The sequence below is a fragment of the Coregonus clupeaformis genome, chromosome 19 (assembly GCF_020615455.1).
Source record: "Coregonus clupeaformis isolate EN_2021a chromosome 19, ASM2061545v1, whole genome shotgun sequence".
NCBI classification, from domain to species: Eukaryota; Metazoa; Chordata; class Actinopteri; order Salmoniformes; family Salmonidae; genus Coregonus; species Coregonus clupeaformis.
In genome coordinates, this window is record NC_059210.1 from 1,752,838 (window position 1) to 1,774,357 (window position 21,520).

The 21,520-nt window shown below is 43.8% G+C and overlaps 1 protein-coding gene across 14 annotated transcripts in view; it reads right to left on the bottom strand.

The window, feature by feature from the left end:
- LOC121554724 (actin-binding LIM protein 2) overlaps positions 1-21,520 on the bottom strand; it is a 123,544-nt gene that overhangs the window by 33,032 nt on the left and 68,992 nt on the right. For 8 of the 14 annotated variants that reach the window (XM_041868438.1, XM_041868439.1, XM_041868447.1 and 5 more), the window contains exons 3-10: positions 19,206-19,389; positions 15,129-15,241; positions 14,299-14,425; positions 13,253-13,346; positions 2,605-2,692; positions 1,801-1,859; positions 1,091-1,132; positions 260-337 (exon numbers count right to left, since the gene is read on the bottom strand). In XM_041868438.1, the coding sequence (XP_041724372.1) occupies positions 260-337; positions 1,091-1,132; positions 1,801-1,859; positions 2,605-2,692; positions 13,253-13,346; positions 14,299-14,425; positions 15,129-15,241; positions 19,206-19,389 (785 nt within the window). The remainder of the gene's footprint in view (positions 1-259; positions 338-1,090; positions 1,133-1,800; positions 1,860-2,604; positions 2,693-13,252; positions 13,347-14,298; positions 14,426-15,128; positions 15,242-19,205; positions 19,390-21,520) is intronic. The other 6 variants (XM_041868446.1, XM_041868449.1, XM_041868442.1 and 3 more) reach the window with 2 other exon arrangements.

Genomic DNA, 21,520 nt, shown 5'->3' on the forward strand with positions numbered 1-21,520 from the left:
ACTGTACAATGTAGAAAATAGTAAAAATAAAGAAAAACCCTTGAATTAGATGTGTCCAAACTTTTGACTGGTACTATATATCAAACACATGGTTTCCATGCATTTGATGCCATTCCATTTGCTCCGTTCCAGCCATTATTATGAGCCGTCCTCCCCTCAGCAGCCTCCTGTGATACACACTGTTGTGCTCCAGGACCCGGGTTAGTGACCACTGTTTTCCCTGTGATGCCCTCTAGTGGTGAGATGAGGTGGTGCTTACATAGATGACCCTGCTGGGAGAGCCAGATGCACTTGAGGCTGGGACAGAGGTGATGCTCTCAGAAGAGGTCCTGGTCACCTGGAACAAGGACAACAAGGAGTTAACTCTACTCATTACCACTGGAAAGGAGTGAAAGGTAGAGGGAGAGAGAAAGAGAAAGAGACAGAGACAGAAACACATGTATCTCTCTGGAATTGAAAACTTCATATTTCTACTCTCAGCGAGTTTATCTTTCGGACTAGCATTTTTTATAAACCTGCCACTAACATGAGACTAACTCTGAACCTATGTTAACATATAGCAGTGTAACAACAAAACTAGAGAAAACGTTCACCCGTCCTCTGGTGATAAAACACTACGCAGCATCATTCAAGGTGAAAGCAGTGGTAGTTGTGACCAAAACAGTCTCCTGACAGATATTGATACTGTGACACCAGACAGACACAATAGAGTTGTTTATTAGTGAAGCGCAGGGGGGTCACAGTGATCAGTGTCAAGTTTAACCACCACCTATTCAGCTGTTAGAGTTAAAGTTGGGGCTAAATTCCATTTCAACCTAATTCATCACCTGAATTGAAATGGAATGGATCCAAACCTCGGTTATTAACATACTCCTACAGTAAAGACACTGTTTGGGTTGGATCACATGATCAACCTAACAGGATTATGGGTAAGTGAGTGTCCTAGGGCGGGCTAGGTACAGTAAGTGGCCTGTGGGCATGGCTAGCTACTGCGTGTGAAGCCATTCAGGGGTCAAGGTTGAGGGGTCAGGGCAGCCCATGCAGAGGTTGGAGGTGGGTAAGGGGTCTGGGCTGCACATGCATCACAAACCTGCTGCTCAGAGATGTCATTGAGCTGTATCCGGACCTGCTTCTGGGAACAACAAGTGTATTACATTGGGGAGGGGACAGAGCACTGGTCTGGGACCTGGGCTTATTGACTTACTGCACAGTAAGTGCACTTATTAGGTACCCTTTGTTCAGTTAATCAAGATCAACACAGTCCCAGTCAGTCAAGCTGGGCTGCTTCTTCTCTACGGATGGAATCCTAACATGAGACACATGATGATGTGTGGTTTAAATGAATATGACTCCTAGATACTGTGACATAGCCATAGTTAGACTGTGGAGCTACTTTAGAGTAATCTCTTGTGGACAAATGCACATAACAAACGGTAGTAGCATCTGTCGACAGACTGTTGGACGTAACGACTAATGAGTAACTTTGTTCCGGTACACTGATTTTCCTTCACTAATCATTCGGACAAATCACGATTTCGCAGGTGCTCACATCTTTCGAATTTCGGAACGGGAGGGGACATTTGGCATAGACTTGCCCGAAACTGTCTGATAGTTTCCGTATTGAGGGGTGGAGACTTTGCTAGTCTCGTTAGTATATTTTCCAACATGTCTTCCCCCAGAACTGAATTGCGTATCTGACGCAATTACGTAGTACTGGGTGTCTGAGATTAACTTTAGAGAGGCCTGGGTGTGGAAGACCAGTGTGATGCATGGTCATCCTGTCTCAGAGAGAGAACTCACCTTACTCTTCTCCTCATGTCTGGCTGCCTGTCTGCAGGGAGGATGCCAGATACAGTTACCTGAGAGAGAGGGAAGGAGAGAAAGAGAGAAAGAGAGAGAGAGAGAGAGAGAGAGAGAGAGAGAGAGAGAGAGAGAGAGAGAGAGAGAGAGAGAGAGAGAGAGAGAGAGAGAGAGAGAGTAGAGAGAACAAGGAAAATAGGGAGAGAGCGAAAGAGGGAGGGAGAGAGAGAAACACAATGAGATGCATCCATTTCGAATGTTATATACAACCCATATTCTCCCCACCGCCGCGGTATCTCCGACAAAGCGTCATGAGTTTGGCAAGCAAGAGTACAACCCTGCGGTCCCATATATATATATGTGACTCATAGCAAATCAATTCCTATGCTGTCAGATAGGAAACTGCAGGGAGAGAGAGACAGGTTTCTTGTAAATCACTGACTGGAGCCAAGCTAACAGCGCTAGTGGTCTAGGAGCAGTAAATAAGAAATACGGTCATACCATTGTGAATCATAAGTCTGAGTTTGTGTGAGGTGATTCATGCCATAGACATTCAGTCATTCACTAACACTGTGATCTAATTCATTAGCATTGGGCAAATGCACTGTGGTTTTATGGCAGCTGGGTTATTAGGGAAGGACGCTTCTATGCTGATGGACGGCTGTCGGTGCATTTCTGAGTGAAAAGAGGGAGAGGGAGAGAGAGAGAAAGAGAAGATGGATCAAGTGTAACAGAGAGAGAGGGAAGAGAAAGACGGAGAGAAAGTGAGAGACACAGAGAGGAGAAGAAGAGAGGTTTGTTTACCTTGCAGGTACATCTCCTCTCCCTCTCCGAACATCTGCTCACACCTGGCACAGCGGGCACATGAGGGGTGGTAGTGTTTCTCCCCAGCCTGGTAGGGACAAGAGGTCAAAGGTTACAAATTCACGAGGAAACAACCTAGGAAATCGACAGTGAGATAGAGAATACTGAAGAAGTTACAAATGGAAAAAGCCTAAATAAAATAATCCACAGTTGGTTTACAAACATTTTGTCTTTCCTCTTGAATGTGAGACTGACCTTTTCCTTGTAGTAATTACACCAATAACCTTCATTCACAGACACAAGTATATCCACAACCAGACAAAACAATTACAGAGGCACATTTTAAGAAAGCACTTATAGAGGCATCATCTGGATGTATAGCTTTATTGGTTTATAGGCTCCTGATACTGCTGTTTAAAACATTCCCTAGAGTGTGTCCAAACTAATTCACATTCGGTAAGCTTATCCAATTTACATCACTAAATCAGATGAAGATGACGTCGAGTCAGAAGATGACAACAAATAAAGTGCAGTACTATAACTTGAACACAAGGGGGTGTTCTGGTACAAGCTATGTTACAGTTTAGGCTTGTACAGTGCAGATAATACTGCAGGTTGGCTATGGGATCACTAACTATGTCTACGGTTGTGAACATCCAAACCTTCATGAGACTAATCAAGATGTCTAAAAGGTGCTCAATGTATATATGCATCATCAATATTTATTGTAGCCACATATTCTATTATTAGACATGAGATCGACCCACCACTCTGTAAGCAACCTATGTGGTTTTATCACCATAGTGACATGAATGGCTTCACATTGAGATGCTAATGTCGGATAAGATGTTATTCGTTACACTTTCATGAATGCCATAGAGCTGTTGGAGGTGGTAGAAATGATGTATGTGTCTATAATGACATGATGTCATGGTGTGGATTGCATCTAGGTTGGGTTAGCTAACGAGAGTTTCACTCTCTCCCTCTTTCTATCTCTCTCTCTCTTCCTCTCTCTCTTTCTGCCTCCTCTATACATGTGTCTCTCTCTATATACAAAATTGTTATTGCAAACAACATGACATTATCTCTCTTTCCCCACTCTGCGCTTTTTCCATTTAATCTAGACCACATTCTCTCATTCTTTTTCAATTTACCTCTATTTTTCTATTTTTATAAAATAAATGTCTGATCTCCCACTGCAGCTTTCTCTCTCTCTCTCTCTCTCTCCTCTCTCTCTCTCTCTCTCTCTCTCTCACTCTCTCGCTCTCTCTCTCTCCAAGGCATCCCATCATGCATCAGTAACCGTCTTATTACCCACAAGACCCTAGGGCCCTCCTCCTTCCCTGCACCATGTGCTGTGACAGGGAATAGTGTAAAAGTTTCCCCCTAGACCAGCGGTGTCAAACATATGGCCCGCGGGCCGGATCCGCGAGTGGGTCCAATCCGGCCCGCGGGTAGTTTGAGTAAAAAAATTTATACATTAAAATTGTGTAGGAAAACAAACTCAATATACTTTCAAATAAAACCAAATTGAAACTGTGTAGAAATGATAATGGACCTACATTCATACAGTTTCTTGACTGTGTCCAACTTGCTAATAATCACCAAAATGAAAGCTAGACAGTCAGGGAGCATCGAAAATTAACACATTTTTAGTGCGGCCCTCCGGACCTCGTTGAAGACCGAATGCGGCCCCTGGGGCAAAACGAGTTTGACACCCCTGCCCTAGAGGCTGATCTTGAGTCAGCTTAGCATTCTTTTGGGAAAGAGCGAGAGGGAGAGAGAGAGAGACAGAGAGAGACAGAGAGAGAGAGAGAGACAGAGAGAGACAGAGAGAGACAGAGAGAGACAGAGAGAGACAGAGAGAGAGAGAGAGAGAGAGAGAGAGAGACAGAGAGAGACAGAGAGAGACGAGAGAGAGAGAGAGAGAGAGAGAGAGAGAGAGAGAGAGAGAGAGAGAGAGAGAGAGAGAGACAGAGAGAGACAGAGAGAGAGAGAGACACGAGAGAGAGAGAGAGAGAGAGAGAGAGAGAGACAGAGAGAGACAGAGAGAGAGAGAGAGAGAGAGAGAGAGAGAGAGAGAGAGAGAGAGAGAGAGAGAGAGAGAGAGAGATAACAGGCTGGAATTGGATCCCTATTCAAACAAGTAAAGTATGGCAGGGGTGAGGACGGAAATAGATAATGCTACACTAATAATAATACAGTGTCTCCTTTGTGCGAGAGCAAGGGGAAACGCTAGCATTACCATATTTTCTAAGTCAACGGATGGATAAAGGATGGATACATTTAGACTGGGTTTGGTTTTGAATTCCTACAATGATGAGTAGGCATTTTCTATGGACCAGGCTTTGTCATGGGTTGCAAAATTGAGGTGTGAGTTTGATACCGTTGTGTTTTGGTTACTGACATTGGTGGATGGGTTGATAAGTGAGAATGGAAACAAGACGCTGAACTGCTAGAGAGACGAGAGGGCAGGTAAAGATTCAGACTGCAACTCTCTCTCTCTTCTTCTGTTCTTCCCTCTTCTTATCCTCCCTTTGTCTCTCAATCTACCTCTCCCTCCCTTCCTCTATCTATCTATATTCATATATCCTTCCCTTCCTCTCCTCCACAGTTTTTGGGACTAGGGTGGTAGGGAGGGGAGGTGATCTCCGAATGGATTTTGGTAAGTGAGGCAGAGTAGAGCAACAAGGCTGACACACACAGACAGACAGACAGACACACACAGTGGTGTAAAGTACTTAAAGTCAGAAGTTTACATACACCTTAGCCAAATACATTTAAACTCTGTTTTTCACAATTCCTGACATTTAATCCTATTAAAAATCCCCTGTCTTAGGTCAGTTAGGATCACCACTTTATTTTAAGAATGTGAAATGTCAGAATAATAGTAGAGAGAATGATTTATTTCAGCTTCCCAGTGGGTCAGAAGTTTACATACACTCAATTAGTATTTGGTAGCATTGCCTTTAAATTGTTTAACTTGGGCCAAACGTTTCGGGTAGCCTTCCACAAGCTTCCTACAATAAGTTGGGTGAATTTTGGCCCATTCCTCCTGACAGAGCTGGTGTAACTGAGTCAGGTTTGTTGGCCTTCTTGCTCGCACACACCAGTCCCTCCTGCTGCAAAGCACCCCCACAGCATGATGCTGCCACCCCCGTGCTTCACGGTTGGAATGGTGTTCTTCGGCTTGCAAGCAACCCCCTTTTTCCTCCAAACATAACGATGGTAATTATGGGCAAACAGTTCTATTTTTGTTTCATCAGACCAGAGGACATTTCTCCAAAAAGTATGATCTTTGTACCCATGTGCAGATGCAAACCGTAGTCTGGCTTTTTTATGGCGGTTTTGGAGCAGTGGCTTCTTCCTTGCTGAGCCGCCTTTCAGGTTATGTCGATATAGGACTCGTTTTACTGTGGATATACAGTGGGGGAAAAAAGTATTTAGTCAGCCACCAATTGTGCAAGTTCTCCCACTTAAAAAGAAGAGAGAGGCCTGTAATTTTCATCATAGGTACACGTCAACTATGACAGACAAATTGAGATTTTTTTTTCTCCAGAAAATTTATTTGCAAATTATGGTGGAAAATAAGTATTTGGTCACCTACAAACAAGCAAGATTTCTGGCTCTCACAGACCTGTAACTTCTTCTTTAAGAGGCTCCTCTGTCCTCCACTCGTTACCTGTATTAATGGCACCTGTTTGAACTTGTTATCAGTATAAAATACACCTGTCCACAACCTCAAACAGTCACACTCCAAACTCCACTATGGCCAAGACCAAATAGCTGTCAAAGGACACCAGAAACAAAATTGTAGACCTGCACCAGGCTGGGAAGACTGAATCTGCAATAGGTAAACCGCTTGGTTTGAAGAAATCAACTGTGGGAGCAATTATTAGGAAATGGAAGACATACAAGACCACTGATAATCTCCCTCGATCTGGGGCTCCACGCAAGATCTCACCCCGTGGGGTCAAAATGATCACAAGAACGGTGAGCAAAAATCCCAGAACCACACTGGGGGACCTAGTGAATGACCTGCAGAGAGCTGGGACCAAAGTAACAAAGCCTACCATCAGTAACACACTATGCCGCCAGGGACTCAAATCCTGCAGTGCCAGACGTGTCCCCCTGCTTAAGCCAGTACATGTCCAGGCCCGTCTGAAGTTTGCTAGAGTGCATTTGGATGATCCAGAAGAGGATTGGGAGAATGTCATATGGTCAGATGAAACCAAAATAGAACTTTTTGGTAAAAACTCAACTCGTCGTGTTAGGAGGACAAAGAATGCTGAGTTGCATCCAAAGAACACCATACCTACTGTGAAGCATGGGGGTGGAAACATCATGCTTTGGGGCAGTTTTTCTGCAAAGGGACCAGGACGACTGATCCGTGTAAAGGAAAGAATGAATGGGGCCATGTATCGTGAGATTTTGAGTGAAAACCTCCTTCCATCAGCAAGGGCATTGAAGATGAAACGTGGCTGGGTCTTTCAGCATGACAATGATCCCAAACACACCGCCCGGGCAACGAAGGAGTGGCTTCGTAAGAAGCATTTCAAGGTCCTGGAGTGGCCTAGCCAGTCTCCAGATCTCAACCCCATAGAAAATCTTTGGAGGGAGTTGAAAGTCTGTGTTGCCCAGCGACAGCCCCAAAACATCACTGCTCTAGAGGAGATCTGCATGGAGGAATGGGCCAAAATACCAGCAACAGTGTGTGAAAACCTTGTGAAGACTTACAGAAAACGTTTGACCTGTGTCATTGCCAACAAAGGGTTTATAACAAAGTATTGAGAAACTTTTGTTATTGACCAAATACTTATTTTCCACCATAATTTGCAAATAAATTCATAAAAAATCCTACAATGTGATTTTCTGGAAAAAAATTGTCTCATTTTGTCTGTCATAGTTGACGTGTACCTATGATGAAAATTACAGGCCTCTCTCATCTTTTTAAGTGGGAGAACTTGCACAATTGGTGGCTGACTAAATACTTTTTTTCCCCACTGTAGATACTTTTGTACCTGTTTCCTCCAGCATCTTCACAAGGTCCTTTGCTGTTGTTCTGGGATTGATTTGCACTTTTCGCACCAAAGTATGTTCATCTCTAGGAGACAGAACTCATCTCCTTCCTGAGCGGTATGACGGCTGCGTGGTCCCATGGTGTTTATACTTGCGTCCTATTGTTTGTACAGATGAACGTGGTACCTTCAGGCGTTTGGAAATTGCTCCCAAGGATGAACCAGACTTGTGGAGGTCTACAATTCTTTTTCTGAGGTCTTGGCTGATTTCTTTAGATTTTCCCATGATGTCAAGCAAAGAGGCACTGAGTTTGACGGTAGGCCTTGAAATACATCCACAGGTACACCTCCAATTGACTCATAGTGCCCTCTAAGCTCATCACTAAGCTAAGGATCCTGGGACTAAACACCTCCCTCTGCAACTGGATCCTGGACTTCCTGACGGGCCGCCCCCAGGTGGTAAGGGTAGGTAACAACACATCTGCCACACTGATCCTCAACACGGGGGCCCCTCAGGGGTGCGTGCTCAGTCCCCTAATGTACTCCCTGTTCACCCATGACTGCATGGCCAGGCACGACTCCAACACCATCATTAAGTTTGCCGACGACACAACAGTGGTAGGCCTGATCACCGACAACGATGAGACAGCCTATAGGGAGGAGGTCAGAGACCTGGCCGTGTGGTGCCAGGACAACAACCTCTCCCTCAACGTGACCAAGACAAAGGAGATGATTGTGGACTACAGGAAAAAAAAAAGAGGACTGAGCACGCCCCCATTCTCATCGACGGGGCTGTAGTGGAACAGGTTGAGAGCTTCAAGTTCCTTGGTGTCCACATCACCAACGAACTATCATGGTCCAAACACACCAAGAAAGTCGTGAAGAGGGCACGACAAAGCCTATTCCCCCTCAGGAGACTGAAAAGATTTGGCATGGGTCCTCAGATCCTCAAAAAATTCTACAGCTGCACCATCGAGAGCATCCTGACTGGTTGCATCACCGCCTGGTATGGCAACTGCTTGGCCTCCGACCGCAAGGCACTACAGAGGGTAGTGCGTACGGCCCAGTACATCACTGGGGCCAAGCTTCCTGCCATCCAGGACCTCTATACCAGGCGGTGTCAGAGGAAGGCCCTCAAAATTGTCAAAGACTCCAGCCACCCTAGTCATAGACTGTTCTCTCTGCTACCGCACGGCAAGCGGTACCGGAGTGCCAAGTCTAGGTCCAAAATACTTCTCAACAGCTTCTACCCCCAAGCCATAAGACTCCTGAACAGCTAATCAATCTTCTGCTCTTTTTTTCTCAACACTTTTTTTGTTGTTGTTTATTTTTATGCACTGTTGGTTAAGGGCTGTAAGTAAGCATTTCACTGTAATGTCTGCACCTGTTGTATTCGGCGCATGTGGCCAATAAAATTTGATTTGATTTGATTTGAAATTATGTCATTTAGCCTATCAGAAGCTTCTAAAGCCATGACATCAAATAGTTATATTTTTGTTTCATCAGACCAGAGGACATTTCTCCAAAAAGTACGATCTTTGTCCCAATGTGCAGTTGCAAACCGTAGTCTGGCTTTTTTATGGCGGTTTTGGAGCAGTGGCTTCTTCCTTGCTGAGTGGCCTTTCAGGTTATGTCGATATAGGACTCGTTTTACTGTGGATATAGATACTTTTGTACCTGTTTCCTCCACCATCTTCACAAGGTCCTTTGCTGTTGTTCTGGGATTGATTTGCACTTTTCGCACCAAAGTACGTTCATCTCTAGGAGACAGAACGCGTCTCCTTCCTGAGCGGTATGACGGCTGCGTGGTCCCATGGTGTTTATACTTGCATACTATTGTTTGTACAGATGAACGTGGTACCTTCAGGCGTTTGGAAATTGCTCCCAATAATGAACCAGATTTGTGGAGGTCTACAATTCTTTTTCTGAGGTCTTGGCTGATTTCTTTTGATTTTCCCATGATGTCAAGCAAAGAGGCACTGAGTTTGAAGGTAGGCCTTGAAATACATCCACAGGTACACCTCCAATTGACTCAAGTGATGTCAATTAGCCTATCAGAATCTTCTAAAGCCATGACATCATTATCTGGAATTTTCCAAGCTGTTTAAAGGCACCATCAACTTAGTGTATTTAAACTTCTGACCCACTGGAATTGTGATGCAGTGAATTATAAGTGAAATAATCTGTCTGTAAACAATTGTTGGAAAAATTACTTGTGTCATGCACAAAGTAGATGTCCTAAACGACTTGCCAAAACTATAGTTTGTTAACAAGAAATTTGTGGAGTGGTTGAAAAACAAGTTTTAATGACTCCAACCTAAGTGTATGTAAACTTCCGACTTCAACTGTAAGTAAAAATACTTTAAAGTACTACTTAAGTAGTTTTTTGGGGTATCTGTACTTTACTTTACTATTTATATTTTTGGCAACTTTTACTTTTACTTCACTACATTCCTAAAGAAAATAATGTACTTTTTACTCCATACATTTTCCCTGACACCCAAAAGTACTTGTTACATTTTGACAGGAAAATGGTCCAATTCACACACTTATCAAGAGAACATCCCTGGTCATCCCTACTGCCTCTGATCTGGCAGACTCACTAAACACAAATGCTTTGTTTGTAAATGATGTGTTGGAGTGTGCCCCTGGCTATCCGTCAATAAATAAATACAAGGAATTTGAAATGATTTATACTTTTACTTTTACTTTTGATACTTAAGTACATTTTAGCAATTCCATTTACGTTTGATACTTAAGTATATTTAAAATCAAATACTTTTAGACTTTTACTCAAGTAGTATTTTACTGGGTGACTTTCACTTCTACTTGAGTCATTTTCTATTAAGGTATCTTTACTTTTACTCAAGTATGACAATTTAGTACTTTTTCCACCACTGCACACACACACACACTGCAGTGGAACAGAGTGGTTGCGTGCACAGAGAACAGTGGGTAATACGATGTCTGCTCTCTGTCCTGTCTTCAAACCAGCCGACCCTACATGGATCGACACCACCCTAAAACCTTTTCTTCCTCTTCCTCTTACCTCCTCAACCCTCACTGTGACCCTATTCACCCTCTCCCTATGGATTGTAAACATTTCATCCTATCCATATCTTCTTAGACCCCATTCAGGCCATTTAACTATAATCGTTTCTACCAATTCCATTTACTACCAATCTTCCTTTAGACCCCAAACTCCCCAATGCCGTGACATTCAGTGCAGGGCAGGAATCCTAGGCAAGGCTCCACACAGTCCACAGTGCAGGACAGGACCAGTGACTGACTGGGTGGGACCCTCCTAAATAGGCCCAGTGTTGGAATCTACTGTACTGTGACTTGATCTGGACGGATTCTAAAGGGCAATAGATGGCAGAGCTATCTCTAAGTGGAACTGACTATATCTGCTGATTCTGCTTTGAAGTGGGGCTAGTGGGTGTGTGTGTCTGAGGGCGGGGACGCAGCCGGTGTGCTAAACTGCCTTGAGGAAGCCACATTTCGCTACGCAATTAAATCACACATTGTTGTACAGCAGCCCAGTGACACACACACAAACGCCCACACACGCTGTGACTCGCCCACACACGCTGTGACTCGCCCACACACGAGTCACAGCTATTCAGTTGTGATTGATTGATTGAGGTTGGCAGGCCGCAGTAGCTGAAATACATATCTGCCACATTTACATACAGGCCTACTGTGTATCTGTTATGTATTCTGTGTGATGATGTAATGCTATGCAAGATGAAAGAGACAAACATGCTCATTATATTTCTTATGTTTCTTATGTTTTCATGAGTCTTTCAAAGCCTGGCAACCGGATACATGTTTATGAAAGGAGAGCGTGTGAGAGAGAAAGAGATGGATGTGAGAGAGCAGGAGAGGGATATGAGAGAGCAGGAGAGGGATATGAGAGAGCAGGAGAGAGATATGAGGGGATCATTGTTTGCCCTTCCATAATTGTGTTCTAGTCAATGAGGGTTACAGGGAGTATGGCCAAGACCCCCTCTTAGAGCTAGGGCCTACCCCTGTTACCCTATTTCCCTCCCCGCTGAGAGAGTATCCTGTGACACGCCACTCTACAGGTGTAAAACGAGACCCCTTTTCACTGAAGTCGTCTCACATCTCTCATTGATTTCTACTCCTGTTTTTCTTTCTTTCTCTTTGTCGGTCTCTTTTTTTCTCCATGTGTCTCTCTCTCTCTCTCTCTCTCTCTCTCTCTCTCTCTCTCCCTCATTCTCTCTCTCTCTCTCTCTCTCTCTCTCTCTCTCTCTCTCTCTCTCTCTCTCTCTCTCTCTCTCTCTCTCTCTCTCTCTCTCTCTCTCTCTCTCTCTCTCTCTCTCTCTCTCTCTCTCTCTCTCTCACACACACACACTTTCTCTGTCTTTTCCTTCATTCTCTCGCTTTCATTTTCTCTCTCCCTCATTCTCCCTCATTCTTTCTCTCGCTCTCTCTCTTCTATTAGCTGATGCGGGTCTAGACAGTATCTCTGTTCATTACTTTAAGAGATAAATACAGTACACTACAGTTAGGGACGTAAAGAATGCGCTTCTGTTTCCAAAACCTTTATCTATTTGCAGTCAACATTGTGTGTGATCGAATACCATTGTAATATGTAGAGGTATGTGTTTTGGTTGACATATTTTCTACCACAGCGTAATTCAGCAATGGATCCCTTCAAGTCTTGTTTATGCGACAGAGAAGATTCTAGTACAGAGAGCAGTGTGCGTGCGTGCTGAGAGAGAGAGAAAGACGCCAGTAAAGCCCTTTAAACTGAATTGAATTGAGAGGGAGGGAGGGAGGGAGGGAGGGAGGGAGGGAGGGAGGGAGGGAGGGAGAGCCCAATAAAGCCCTTAAATTGAATTGAATTGAGAGAGAGAGAGGGAGAGAGAGAGAGAGTGAGAGAGAGAGAGAGAGAGAGAGAGAGAGAGAGGGAGAGATACAGCAAAATATAGAGCAAGAGAGGGGGGAGAGTGGAAGGTGTCAAAGCGAAAGAGAAAGAGAGAAAAAAATAGGGAAAGGAGGGGATACTCAGGAGGGAGAGATGGAGTGGACTAAACATGCAGCCATAGCACAGATACTGGATATCTGTAGTCCAGTCTCACAAGACAACAGGACAACAAGCTAAAGTGGCTTAGGTATCCCTAGACATTGATCTAAGGTCAGTTTAGTGTTTCTCCCACTAATGGTTGAGGTGAAGATTGAAAGAGGGTAAGCTGATCCTAGATCTGTGCCTATGGGAAACTCCTACATGGAGTCTTACTGTCACAGAAATGGCAGAGATGCAATACTGTGAACGCTACCAGATTGGAAACGTGTCTGTAGAAAGAGTGAGTAACCATAGTGAGTGGTATATATCTAAAAGTGGCAAGACCATGGGGACATAGACACTGGGGAAACGTTATTGTGTGGATGCGTTAATGTGTGTATCCACAACAAATAGATCCATGTATCCTTCTATTCATACGGTTCCATTCATATATGACAGCTGAGAATGTTTTGGCTTTGAAGACATAAGATGGTGCTTCATATCTCCATTTCACCCATCTATCTTTCCGCCTTCCCATCACTCCATTCATAGATAAAAGTGACATAGAGTGACATATAGGTGTTATAAAGTGTCCTACCTCCAGTACTTTCCCAGTGATGTACTTCTTGCAGCTCTCACACTGGATGCCGTACATGGCATGGTAGTCCACCTCGCAGTAGGGGATCCCATCCCTAGTACAACACACACACATCAGAGATCACAGTCGGCTCTATGACATTCTGACACTTCTGACAGGTGCTATCGGAGAAAGAGAGACAGTGACACAAACAGATACAGACATAGCTATCTGGAATTGTGGTGTAATATATGTCACATATCAAGTCTGGCATCGTCTGGAACTGTGAAAATAGATGGAAACCCAAGAGAGAGGTTTTGTCCGAAATGTATAGTGTACTACCATTGATCAGGGCCCATAGGGTGCTACTTGGGATGCACACAGAGACTAGGAAAGAATTTTGAGCACGAAGAAAAGAGAATTGCTCACTCTCTCTCTCTCCATTCTTCTTCTGTTCTATGGCTTGTGTTCCAAATGGCACCCTTTTACATATATAGTGCACTATCTTTGACCAGGCCCATAGGGCTCTGGTCAAAGATAGTGCACTATGTAGGGGATAGGGTGCCATTTGGGATGCAACCTGGAAGAGTGAGAGGTGTGGTTCAGGAGTGACAGGTGTTGGGGTGGGATGTGGTGCTCCTGACGTGGTGTTAAGGCCTGGGGAACTGGGTGTTGTGGGGTTGTTCCACGAAATGACTGCCTTTTGTGTCCCTTTGATATTTTAAGTAGAAATTGTACACCAATATTACATTTTAAAAGCCTGTTATATTGAATGAAATGCCTGTAATATAAATCACTTGGAGAATTCAATCGATCTGATTTTTAATATGAATAAAGGCTAAATTCATGTCCCTCCGTGCAACCTCTGTGACCTATAGGAAGATTTTAACCCACTTAACCCCACAATTTCTCCAAGTTTTCACCATCATTATAAAGCCCTAGTTATTTGTTGCTTTGACAAAGTCATTTCTGAAGATTATTATTTATTTAATCAAAAGATTTACACTTTTCAAAAGGTGGAACAACCCTGTGGTGTTGAGGCGGTGTTAAGGTTATGAGGGACTCACTTGCTGATGTACTCTGCGTTGAGCACCTTGTTGCACACCTTACACTTGAAGCAGCCCAGGTGCCAGTGTTTGTCCAGCGCTACCAGGGACTGCTCATTCTTAAACTCCTTCCCACAGCCACAGCAGTCTACAGGGGGGAGAGGAGGGGGGAGAGAAGGGAGAGAGAGAGAGAGAGAGAGAGAGAGAGAGAGAGAGAGAGAGAGAGAGAGAGAGAGAGAAGGGAGAGGGAAAGAGAAAGAGAAAGAGAAAGAGAAAGGAGAGAGAGAGAGAGAGAGAGAGAGAGAGAGAGAGAGAGAGAGAGAGAAGGGAGAGGGAAAGAGAAAGAGAGAGAGAGAGAGAGAGAGAGAGAGAGAGAGAGAGAGAGAGAGAGAGAGAAGGGAGAGGGAAAGAGAAAGAGAGAGAGAGAGAGAGAGAGAGAGAGAGAGAGAGAGAGAGAGAGAGAGAGAGAGAGAGAGAGAGAGAGAGAGAGAGAGAGAGAGAGAGAGAGAGAGAGAGAGAGAGAGGAAGGGAGAGGGAGAGGAAAGAGAGAGAGAGAGAGAGAGAGAGAGAGAGAGAGAGAGAAGGGAGAGGGAAAGAGAAAGAGAGAGAGAGAGAGAAGGGAGAGGGAAAGAGAAAGAGAGAGAGGGGAACGGGAGAGAAAGACAAAGGCATAAATATAAAGACATTTATCAGGGGGAGAGAAAGAAAGAGATGGGAAAGTAATAGGAAGTGATGGAGCAAGAGATACAGTATATACTGTATAGGCTATGTAGAATGAGGGAGAGTGATAGAGGGATGGAGAGAGTTAAAGAAGAAGGAGAGTATGTGTAGTGTAGTGTGTGGTGACTTACTGTGGACAGCCTGTATGGGAGCAGGGCTGTTGGCAGGCAGGGGCTGTGTACAGTTTTGGCAGATACACTCTTTACCGTTAAATGTCACGCGGTCACCGGCAGGGAACGGCTGTCTGTCAATCAACACACAACACAAGACACCATCAGTTCACAAAACAAGTAAGATGTCACAATAGCACAGAGGTTCAGGTCACTAAACAGAATGTACTATCTTCGTGTATGCTTATGTGCTTTTGTTTGTGTTATACCTGTATGTTTGAAATGTCCATTACATCAGATTATACGAGAATTAGCTTTGAACACAAATATCGCATCCATTTCCATACATAACTTCCTATAGGGGAGCAGTATTACTGAAGAATCCATTCTCTCTCACTAGACTACGGAATTAAAGGTGACAGGCAAAGGTCTCCATTTAACCATAACACTAATAATGCTCATTAAGGCTTCATTAAATTCAACAACATCTTTGTCTTGCTTTCACTATATTTTGCCTGTCATTTCTACTTTTTTATGAAAATGCCATTTTCTGGCCACAGAATGCAAGGATGACATCAATCGTGGGCAAAAAGAAAAGAAAAATGGCTGACTGCAAACACTTTTATGAGTTCTTTCTGGAACAGAAATGAAACAAATGATACTTACGTGATGTGATAAGTCGTATATCTGGGAAATAAACATTTATGTCAATAATGATCACTCATATGCAGATAATGAGATATATGATCTAGCTTGTTTGCTAGCTATAGCCAGTCAGTGAAGTTTAACAAACAAAGAATCCTTTGCCTGTCACCTAAGACAGATTGTCAGTGGGTTTTGTGTTGTCTTGGCTGAAGTCAGTGTGAAAGTTGGGAGCTGATATAATGCTATGTTTATCACCCATTGCTCTATGCAACACCCCATGGAGACAGTACTGGTATCTAGGCCTAAACTGTTACACTGTCACAGCCAGACTACTGGAAGGTCAAGAATACGGAGACACACATGTACAAGAACGTGGACACACTTACACACTTTCATATCCCCCATGGTACTGATATTGACACTATCACACTGTCGCAGCCAGGCTACTGAGGTTCAAGAGTACGGAGACACAGACGCACAGACACAGACACACCTGGTAAGAAGTTGATAGCTGATGAATGTGTAATGATAGACGTGGGGCAACCCTCCCTGTGGCCATCTGAGACCTCAGACATACCTCCCCCCTCCGTCCCTCCTCTGATCTCTGATGTCACCCAGGGCATGGCCTACACAACCCCCAAGTTTACATACACTTAGGTTGGAGTCATTCAAACTCATTTTTCAACCACTCCACAAATGTCTTGTTAAAAAACTATAGTTTTGGCAAGTCGGTTAGGACATCTACTTTGTGCATGACACAAGTAATTTTTCCAACAATTGTTTACAGACAGATTATTTCACTTATAATTCACTGTATTACAATTCCAGTGGGTCAGAAGTTTACATACAGTTGACTGTGCCTTTAAACAGCTTGGAAAATTCCAAAAAATTATGTCATGGCTTTAGAAGCTTCTGATAGGCTAATTGACATCATTTGAGTCAATTGGAGGTGTACCTGTGGATGTATTTCAAGGCCTACCTTCAAACTCAGTGCCTCTTTGCTTGACATCATGGGAAAATCAAAAGAAATCAGCCAAGACCTCAGAAAAAAATGTGTAGACCTCAACAATCCTGGTTCATCCTTGGGAGCAATTTCAAAATGCCTGAAGGTACAACGTTCATCTGTACATAAGTATAACACCCTGGGACCACGCAGCCGTCATACCGCTCAGGAAGGAGACACGTTCTGTCTCCTAGAGATGATCGTACTTTGGTGCGAAAAGTGCAAATCAATCCCAGAACAACAGCAAAGGACCTTGTGAAGATGCTGGAGGAAACAGGTACAAAAGTATCTATATCCACAGTAAAACGAGTCCTATATCGACATAACCTGAAAGGCCGCTCAGCAAGGAAGAAGCCACTGCTCCAAAACCCCCTATAAAAAAGCCAGACTACGGTTTGCAACTGCACATGGGGACAAAGATCGTACTTTTTGGTGAAATGTCTTCTGGTCTGATGAAACAAAAATAGAACTGTTTGGCCATAATGACCATCGTTATGTTTGGAGGAAAAAGGGGGTTGCTTGCAAGCCGAAGAACACCATCCCAACCGTGAAGCACGGGGGTGGCAGCATCATGCTGTGGGGGTGCTTTGCTGCAGGAGGGACGGGTGCACTTCACAAAATAGATGGCATCATGAGGAAGGAAAATCTTGTAGATATATTGAAGCAACATCTAAAGACATCAGTCAGGAAGTTAAAGCTTGGTCGCAAATGGGTCTTCCAAATGGACAATGACCCCAAGCATACTTCCAAAGTTGTGGCAAAATGGCTTAAGGACAACAAAGTCAAGGTATTGGAGTGGCCATCACAAAGCCCTGACCACAATCCTATAGAAAATTTGTGGGCAGAACTGAAAAAGTGTGTGCGAGCAAGGAGGCCTACAACCTGACTCAGTTACACCAGCTCTGTCAGGAGAAATGGGCCAAAATTCACCCAACTTATTGTGGGAAGCTTGTGGAAGGCTACCCGAAACATTTGACCCAAGTTAAACAATTTAAAGGCAATGCTACCAAATACTAATTGAGTGTATGTAAACTTCTGACCCACTGGGAATGTGATGAAAGAAATAAAAGCTGAAATAAATAATTCTCTCTACTTTATTCTAAAAAATAAAGTGGTGATCCTAACTGACCTAAGACAGGGAATTTTTACTAGGATTAAATGTCAGGAATTGTGAAAAACTGAGTTTAAATGTATTTGGCTAAGGTGTACGTAAACTTCCGACTTCAACTGTATATGTTGAAAAGGGTGGGGCTCAAGCTGCATCCCTGTCTCACCCCACAGCCCTGTGGAAAGAAATCAGTGTGTTTGCTTTGGCCAATTTTAACCACACACTTGTAGTTTGTGTACATGGATTTTATAATATCGTATGTTTTTCCCCCAACACTGCTTTCCATCAATTTATTTAGCAGACCCTCATGCCAAATTGACTAACACTAGAGAGTGAATGAGAGAGAGAGAGAGAGAGAGGGAGAGAGAGAGAGCGAGAGAGAGAGAGAGAGAGAGAGAGAGAGAGAGAGAGAGAGAGAGAGAGAGAGAGAGAGAGAGAGAGAGAGAGAGAGAGAGAGCGATAACAGGCTAGAATTGGATTCCTATTCAAACAAGGAAAGAATGACGGGAGAGGACGGAAATAGGTAATGCTAGACTCAGGGATAATACAGTGTCTCCTTTGTGCGAGAGCAAGGGGAAACGCTAGCATTACCATATTTTCTATCATAACGGTCGAATAAAGGATGGATAAATTTAGAATGGGTTTGGTTTTGAAGTCCTATAATGATGAGTAGGCATTATTTAGAGAGAGAGAGAGAGAGAGAGAGAGGTGGATAGAGTGCTAACACTAATCAGATGTTTTTGGACCAAGGAATTGAGGATCATGTTGCACCCTCAAATCCCACACAAGAACACAGTGTATGACACAAACATGTGGCACATACCCAACCCACCCACCCACCCAAGCACACACACACACACACACACTCAGTGGGACACCTAACACCGCTCTGGAAATAAGTGGCCTGTGAGTTCCTGACCACACACTTAACATTCCTGCTTCAGTGAGAAAGAGGCTCCCATTACCTTCCAAGACCTGATAAACAACACCACTTTCCCACACACACATACAGTATACACACATACAGTATTCAATTTGAATGAGTTAGGGAATTTCAGTTCAAACTATGGTATTGAGAGTGTCTTCAAAGCATCCACATGCCCATTTGAATGTGGGCACCCATCTGTCTGTGTGTCTGAGTATCCCTTAGGGGTGTTTGCACTTGTGTGTGTCTCCACCACTGTGGGTGATGTGTATGTGTGTGTCCCTTACTTGCAGGTATGTGTGTGTCCCTTACTTGTGTGTGTGTGTATGTCCCCCCCCCCACACCACCCCTGTGTGTGTGTGTGTATGCCATTGTGTATGTATGCATGCACAGTGTATGTGTGTGTGTGTCCCTTACTTGCAGCTGGCACAGACAAAGCAGCGTGGGTGGTAGGTCTTGCCCAGGGCGGACACCACCTCTCCCTCGATGAACTCCTCACAGCTAAAGCACCGCGTGCCGTACATCCGCTGGTAGTCTAGGGTGCAGATGTACTCCCCCTGGCGCACAAAGAACCCCCCTTGGGCCAGGTCAACGCCACACACTGCATGGAAGGAGAAGAGGGGGAGAGAGTGGGGAAAGAAAGAGAGGAGAACACAATTAGACATAGGATCAAAGATAGCAGTGTGTTTACATTTTGTCATAAGAGCTCAATTGCATGAGAGGGTGGTACAGATGGATAACTAGCTGAAATCCATGAGGAGAGGTCCGAAGAAGAGGGGGGGATAGGGTCACAGTAGATAACACCAACACTGAGCTCAGGGAGCTTGAGTGACAGTCTGGAAGAAGTCAGAGGAAGAACATTGTGCCACGAAGAGCCTGTTCTACACATCCTCTTGTTCTCATTAACCACTGTGGCTGCCAGCAACATACGACTGGGACACAGCACACACCCACACAGACATACAAACACACACACATATACATTCATGCTACACACACCTCACAACTTCTGATACTCTTATTTACTGTTGCTAATACTGCACAATTTAAACATTTGTCCCCCAATCCCCCCTTCTCTGATACAGTACATGTGTAAATATTGTACTATAAATTGTTGGATGGTGTGTACCATGGGCTCTATTTTGACTGGCATTAAGGCGCCGCTAGTGTCAAACGCACATTAGTTAGCAATTTCGTAATGTAAAAACTGGTGCACTGGTATTTTCCATCTCTAACCCCAGGTTCGGCAATTTACCTGTCTTATATCAGCTCACTTGTGCTCAGATGAGTGGGGTGGAAATATTAGAGGTGTGTCCTTAAAAACATGATTCAAAGTGCTAATTTCAGGCAGCGCTGATAAGGATATTTAAGACCAACCAAATGCTGGTTTTAGTGGTAACGCAGCCTATCCAGCCGTGACGCACACTGCCCATATGCGCATGGAACAAGAGTAGCCCAATGTGCTTTTGGTGCCTGTATACTTCATATTTAGAAACATAAAAAACAAATGTATTTTCCCATTTCGATTTATTTGATTAAAAACCAAGCATAGCCTCCCCTCCTCTCAATTAAGGGTTTTATGTCTGCCCAATGCAATCACGAAGTAGTCAAGACTGTCGATAAAGGCTTTGTCTCCTGAGACCGCTTGGAAATTAATCTGAAAAACCAAAGCTTTATTAAAATATCAAGTTTGAGAGGAGTAAAACAGCATTAAAGGCAGGACCACAAAACTCCATGATGTAGGCTACGTGTCCATGCCCTTTATGAAATGAGAGATGAGTACCTCGGTGAATACCGGTGAACCTCGTATTTAGAAGTTATCTGTAACCTGTAAAAATTGCTCGTTTTCCGTTTAATGTTATCACAACCAAACTTATTAGAATGATTCACCTTCCTGGTTTTATGGTGACAACGTCCATGGCGCGCTTGCAATGCAACTTGTGGAGATGTGTGAATGTGATCTGATCTGTAAGATGGTTCCGATTATGTTCATAAAACATAGGTCTATTGGGGAGCAGTATAACAGCAAGTGGACCATCTCCCTTTCTCTTTATATTGGGTCTTTGTCCAGCTACTGTGAAAAGTTTGGATGTGCGTAAAACCCTCCATAGTCTGTGTTGTTTTAATATTATATGCCCACTGAGAGAAATGATGGGGCCTGTAAGTGTGGCATAGCCAAGTTGTTGTTTCATTTTGTTTAGAATCTGATTAGAATTATTCATTCTCTTTTTAGGCCTCATCAATAATTAATTTAATCTTGCTTATTGAAAATGTTCGGCATGTCCATGCTCAGCCATAATGGAATTTACAGTTGGGCTAGCCCCTATATCAGTGTGAGTGCTATTGAAACCACTCAATTACTTAGAACAATGTGGACTGCAAATGGGTTCAAGTTAACATATTTAGCAAAGATTTCTCTCTCTCTCTCTCTCTCTCTCTCTCTCTCTCTCTCTCTCTCTCTCTCTCTCTCTCTCTCTCTCTCTCTCCCTCTCTCTCTCTCTCTCTCTCTCTCTGTCTCTCTCTCGAACCTAATAACCATAGAAATAATACATTCACCATGGCAACAACACACAATACACAAAACCCCCATGACATCACTCCCTGGACACGCCCGCTGGAAAGCTCATTCCCTTTTCTACTCATTTAATAAAACAAAGTGAGTTCCTTTCTTTCACAGGCACTGATATGTTTTCCCTCCCTCTTTTCTCAGAAAAAGAAGGGAAGGAGAGGAA